The sequence below is a fragment of the Microtus ochrogaster genome, unplaced genomic scaffold (genome assembly GCF_000317375.1).
Source record: "Microtus ochrogaster isolate Prairie Vole_2 unplaced genomic scaffold, MicOch1.0 UNK115, whole genome shotgun sequence".
Lineage (NCBI taxonomy): Eukaryota > Metazoa > Chordata > Mammalia > Rodentia > Cricetidae > Microtus > Microtus ochrogaster.
The window spans coordinates 256,749-263,151 of NW_004949213.1; the positions used below are offsets into that span (position 1 = coordinate 256,749).

The 6,403-nt window shown below is 47.0% G+C and overlaps 1 protein-coding gene across 2 annotated transcripts in view; it reads left to right on the forward strand.

Moving 5' to 3' along the window:
• The first annotated feature begins 841 nt into the window (after window positions 1-841).
• LOC102001904 (cytochrome P450 2F2) overlaps window positions 842-6,403 on the forward strand; it is a 13,509-nt gene continuing 7,947 nt past the window's right edge. Inside the window, exons 1-4 of one of the 2 annotated variants that reach the window (XM_013355339.2) lie at window positions 842-929; window positions 2,425-2,615; window positions 2,708-2,870; window positions 5,141-5,290. In XM_013355339.2, the coding sequence (XP_013210793.1) occupies window positions 2,445-2,615; window positions 2,708-2,870; window positions 5,141-5,290 (484 nt within the window). In that variant the 5' untranslated portion in view covers window positions 842-929; window positions 2,425-2,444. Of the gene's footprint in view, window positions 930-1,057; window positions 1,096-2,424; window positions 2,616-2,707; window positions 2,871-5,140; window positions 5,291-6,403 lie in introns of those variants that run through there. The other variant, XM_005371574.2, reaches the window with a different exon arrangement.

Below are 6,403 nucleotides of genomic sequence, written 5' to 3' on the forward strand. Positions count from 1 at the left end.
CAAGTTCTAAGACATTCTGGGCTGCTTGAGACTCTGTCTCTAAAAAAGAGACAGGCTAGAGAGGCAGTTTGGTGGTGAAGAGCCTGTACCACTCTTACAGAGAGTCCAGTTTGGTTCCAACACTCATATCTGGGGGCTCACAACTGCCTATAATTCCAGCTCCAGGGGATCCAATGCCTTCTGATTTCTGCGGGCAACTGCACCCACGTGCACAGACCACATCCATACACATCACTAAACTGAAATAAATCTTAAAGAGAAAGGGTGCTTCCGAGTGCTTGCTCTCCCATCCTCCAGAAGGACAACAAAGTTGGGTGCACTTGCAAGGGTTTCCCAGACCTTGGCCTCAATGGACCCATCTTTTCTCCCCTGTTAGTCTCTATTTTAATGTTTTTAAACTTTACAGACAGCGATATCGTGTGTGTCATTTTAATACATGTCTTTCAGGATCCTTTATTGTGAGACCAAGAGAGACAGAGGGAAATTCATAGCGAATTCCAGAGACGGACCACAAGACATGGAGAACTCAAGGAGGACCCAGGGAAATGAGAACTCTACAGGGAGGGAACCGGCCTTACACAAGGCCCCTTGGCTGGAGTGGCAAAACTGGACTTGAACCTACAAACAGAACAGAGGAGGCCCAAAACAGGACTCGGTCCAGGACTGGATCTTCAACACTCCCTCCCTGGCCCATTATTTTCTTGGCCAACACCCCATAACCCCAACTCCTCCTCCTCCTTGAGAACCAGACCCAAAGTTGAGAAGCCTTTGCCCTATTCCAAGGCAAATAGCAAGCACTGACCACAGCGAGGAGATTTAAGGTCAGCCTTTGGGCCAGTAGGCCCAGTCAAGCTCAGAGGGCTGTAGAGGTGTGGCCCCCACTCGCCCCACCTGGCCAGCTGGCTGACAGCCCAGGGTCTACAGGAACGGTATGACGGGCTGGTAGGAGGGGACTAAGCACATGGAGGAACCAGGCAAGGGGGCAGGGCAGAGGAGGGGCGTGGAAAGGGACAACTTAAGAGCAGGTGCTGCCCCCCCCCCATACCCCAGCACACACAAGAGCTCCAGAACATTCTTGCAGAAACTGGGACACAGGTGAGGGTAGCTCCCAAGAGAGGGTGCTGACTTCATCTTGGAGGAGCTCTTCTGGGACTTTGTGCCTGTCTCAGGTGGTGTCTACCGTTCCTCAGGCCCTGTGGGGAGCAGGGCTCTCAGTCTCTCATTCTCCCGTCAGTCCCTCCTTTTTATTCATTTTTTTTTCTTCTTAACATGACAAATAGCAATATCATATGTGTAGTTTTAATGTATGTCTTTTAGGAGCCTTTATTTTGTAGTATCTATCTCTGGGTAGTTTTGGTTTTTTGTTTTGTTTTTTGTTTGTTTGTTTGGGGGGTTTTTTTGGTTATTGTCTGGTTTGATTTTAGCTAGTTTTTGTTGTTGTTGTTGTTGTTTTTATTTGAAGGGGTTGTTTTGTTTGAGACAGGGCTTTGATGCATAGCTCTTGGCTGACTGAAAACCCACTATATTAGATAAGGCAAGCCTCAAACCTTTAGTGGTCTTCCTGCTTTTGCCTCCCTAGTGCTGGATTGCAGGCATGCCTGCCGCTGTTCCTGGGTATGCATATCTGAGCTAGGTACAGCAGTGCTTGCCTGTAATCCCAGCACAAGAGGATAGGGCTGGAGGGTTGTTATAAATCTGAAGACAGCATGGCTACAGAGTGAGACCCTGTCTTACTAAATGAACCAAAAAAAAAGTGTGTGTATCTGTCTGTTCAACTCCATCTCTCTTCTTCTCTCTGTCTTACACACTTGCTCACTCGCTCTCTCTCATCTGTCAGCCTCTCTCCTGTGACTTTACTCTTCTTTCTTTCTTTTATAGAAAAGTCTTAATTTGTCTGTACCCATCTGTGTGTCTGTCTTTTGTTATTTCTCTTTGTGAGAGCCAGTGTTTTGATGGATGGTTTAAAATGGACAGATGAGAGACAGATAAGAGATGATAGGTAGATAGGTAGGTAGATAGATAGATAGATAGATAGATAGATAGATAGATAGATAGATGATAGATAAATAATATAGATTATATATCTGTATGTGGATAGATAGATAATACAGCCACATAAACTGTTAAGACATGGATTGCACTGTTTCCCACTTCACTATCTGTGTGTTTCTCCATCTCTGTTTCTTAGGTAGCATCTGTCTCCACTGTCTGCACCCCGTTTCTCATTTTTACATTTTGGCAATTTGTCTGCATCTTCGAACACCCTTCTCCCTTCCTTCCTCCTCTCCCTCTTAGCCCTCTGATCTCACTCTGCATCTCCTTCTCTCCACTACCCCTACTGCCTGGACCCAAGAGAGGAAAATTCCAGAAGAATATAACGGAGGGCTTCCACTCTCTCCCTTTCCCTTTGCCCTCCCCCCACAGGCACTGCAGCTGCCTTCAGCATGGATGGTGTGAGCACAGCCATCTTGCTTCTCCTCCTGGCTGTCATCTCTCTGTCCCTGACCTTCACCTCATGGGGCAAGGGCCAGCTGCCTCCAGGACCTAAACCTCTCCCCATCCTGGGAAACCTGCTGCAGCTTCGCTCCCAAGACTTGTTGACCTCACTCACCAAGGTGCAGGGGACTCACCTTTGGTCAAGGGCAATGGGGAGGAAAGGGGCCCCATAATCACCAAGCCCCCAGTAAATGTTCTCTCCTACCTCCAGCTCAGTAAGAAGTATGGGTCCGTGTACACGGTGTACCTGGGGCCTAGGCGAGTGGTGGTCCTCAGTGGATACCAAACTGTGAAGGAGGCTCTTGTGGACAAAGGGGAGGAGTTCAGTGGCCGCGGCTCATACCCGGTCTTCTTCAACTTCACTAAGGGTGATGGTAAGCCTGCCCCCATCTCCTCTATCCTCTAGACTTTCGCAGATCTAGGCAGGGAGCAAGGGTGAGCGATGTCATCTCCATGACATTCAGAGCTGCAGATCTCACTAACGACCTCATCAAGAAGCAGAAGTGATCCTGGGGGGGGGGGACCTATCGCACCCCCGACTCCCATTTCCACCATGAGCTGAACAGCCATACCAACCTCCATATCTGCTTGCTCCAATCTCTTGTTCACCCCAATCCTTACTCTGTCTAAATCACATCATCAAATTTCCATTCAGTCAAGTAGCCAAGTACTGACCTGTGTCCCCTCCTGTCTACCTCAACCCATCCTCAGTCTCTAACAGACCTACAATCCATGTTGCCCATTTCAAATTCCATCTTATTTGGGGAAAGGGATGTTTGTTTGCATGGTTTTTGAGATAGGATCTGTCTGCACCTGTCTCCATCACCCTGCACTGGGAATACAGTCATGGTCACACCCAAGCAAACATTGGTATAGGGTATAGAACTCAGATCCTCATGCTTTTGTGGCAAGCAGCTTACCCACCAAGCTATCTCCTTACCCTGGTGGTCCTCATCCTCCTTCATCTTCTTCTCTCTTCCTCAATGACTAATTCTCGACTATGTCAAAAGGAATCATCATTTTTCTTTAAAGAAATCAAAGTCTTTACTTCATGATTCTTAGTTCAATGAGAAACACAGACCATCATGAGATTGTGACATCCTATCATGATCAGAACTGGGCTGGGGAGCTGCAGGAACCCAAAGGAAGTGCCTGACCTAGCCAGGGAGGAATTCCTGTCCCAGAGGCCCTCCTATCTGATGCCTAAAGTGATGAAGATGACTAGTCAGGTCAAGAGGGGTGAAAGTGTTCTAGGGCTGAGGAGATGATTGTGAGGATAAAACACTTGCTGCAGAAGCTTGAGGCTGAAAGTTCGGATCCCCAAGTGGGCATAGCTGCTGTCTGCAATCCCAGCGCATGGGAGGCAGAGACAAGGGATCCCCAGAGCTGCATAGCGAGAGTAACTGGGTTGGCAGACTCTGGACTCAAGTGAGATGCACTGCCTCAATAAACAGATGAGGAAGGTGATCGAGAAAGACCACTAATGTTAATAAATAATAATAATAGTAATAATGATAATATGGGACCAGGGAAACTGCTCAGGAGGTAAGGGTGCTTGCTGCTAAACCTAAGTACTTGAGTTCAGTCCCTGGAGCACATATGGTAGAAAGAGAAAATTGATTTCTGCAGGTTATTCTCTGACTTCCATGGCACATATGTACCCACACTCATACACACATACACACACACACACACATACATAAAATAAATAAATGTAACAAATAATAATAATAAAAGTAGAGGTAGAAACAAGAGTCAGGCATGACATTCCGTCATTGTAATCCCAGCATTTGATGGGCAGAAGCACAGGAATCTTCGCAAGTTCAAGGTCAGCCTGGTCTACATGATGAGTTTCAAGCCAGCCAGGGCTATATAGGAAGACACTGTCAAGAACAAAAGTAAAAGGGGTGTCTGAGATGTGGCTCAGTGACAGGGTACTTGCCTGACATCTGCATAGACCTTGGTGCAATCAGTCCTAGTACCAAAAATCAAAAAGCAGGGAAGAGACTGACTTCTGCAGAGGGTTGTGCAAAGGCTGAGAGACCAGGCTTGTTCTGGGGTGTCTCCCGGTGTCCCAGTATTTACTTTTCTTGCTTATCTCTCTTATTTGTGCTCTCAGTTGTCAATAAGCAATCAGCAGCAGGTCTGGTGACAATGCCAAGGTCACAGTGGCACGAACTACAGGTCTTCACCCTGCCTTTCTGATAGTCCGAAAGGACCAGGTCTTTAGAGGGGAATCTGGAGGCAAGGTGACCTGATAAGAAAAGTCCAGAACCCTGTAATACCCAAAGGGGGCAGCTGGCCCAACCCCGAGGGTCAGGAAAGCCTTGCTAGAAAATCAGAGATGAGATTCTAAACTGAATCCTTCTTTTGCATATCACCTTTTTTTTTTTTTGAGACAGGGTTTCTCTGTGTAGCTTTGGAGCCTGTCCTGGAACTTGTTCTGTAGACCAGGCTGACCTCGTACTCACAGAGATCCTCCTGCCTCTGCCTCCCAAGTGCTGGGACTAAAGGCGTGCACCACCACCACCCAGGCTGAACCCTCACCCGACAGGCCATCAGGAAGAGATGACTCCAATAGGTAGCTGTGGTTCAGGGTGGGCTGATTGGCTGCTGAGTTTGCCATTCTCCTTCCCCTCCCCAGGCATTGCCTTCTCCAATGGAGAGCGCTGGAAGGCCCTCAGAAGGTTCTCGGTCCAAATCCTGCGCAACTTTGGGATGGGAAAAAGGAGCATCGAGGAGCGGATCCTGGAAGAGGGAAGCTTCCTGCTGGAGGTGCTACGGAAAACGGAAGGTCAGACCATGCCCAGGGATCACACCCATCCTACCTAGGAGCTCCAGAGCCTGGGTGTGAACAGAAACTCTTGGAGGCCTCTCTGCCCGTGGTGGGAACTGTCCCTCCTGGAGGTTAATGGGTATTGGAGTCTTGAAGGTTCTCCTATGGTCACAGCTCTGTTGTGTTGCCTGCTGCACTCAGAGCCCAACTGGGCTGGAGAGGTGACAGAGCAGTTAGGAGCAGGTGTTCTTGCAGAGGACCCAGGTTCAATTCTAGCACCAACATGATGCTTCATCAACATCTATAGCTCCCGTTCCAGAAAATCCAATGCCCTTTCTAACTTTCACAGGCATCATGCATGTACACACACACACACACTCAGGAAAACACTCACACAAAATAAAATGAATAAATCTAACTTAAAATGTTGGGTAAAATCACCACAGCTGAGCCTGGAAGTGGTAGTACATAGCTGTAAACCCAGAACTTAAAAAGTGGAGGCAGGAGGACCAGGAGTTCAAGATCATCCTTGGCTAAGTAGTGAGTTTGAAACCAGCTTAGGATACATGAGACCATATCTCAAAAAAATAAAAAATGGCAGAGAGTGAGGGGCAAGTGTGCTGGAGTGATGGTCCAGGGATTAAGAGTACCTGCTGCTCTTGCAGAGGACTTGAGTTCAGATCCCATCACCAGCGTGGTAGTTTGCAACTTCCAGCTCCAAAGGGTCCAACATCCTCTCTCACCTCAGTGGATAGCAACACACATGTGCACATACACAGAAAGATACACACACGTACACATAACTAAAACTTAAGTATATATATATATATATATATATTTGTTTTACCATTTTATTTCTCATGGGGTTTATAATTATTTCAGTTTTAATTTCAGAACAACAGCCATAAATATTAATTCACCCTAGATTCTGAAAAGCCTCTAACATATGTTCACAGTACCAGGTACTTTCTATTTTTCAGACATTCCACCAGAACAAGCCACCTTTGAGCATTTCCTGTTGACTTCATGAGGTTCAACCCTCTATTTGTTAGTTATGTTACTTTATAAAAGAAAAAACTTTAAAGAAAAAAAAAAACACAACCACCACAGAACTGGGCATCGGCTCAGTGG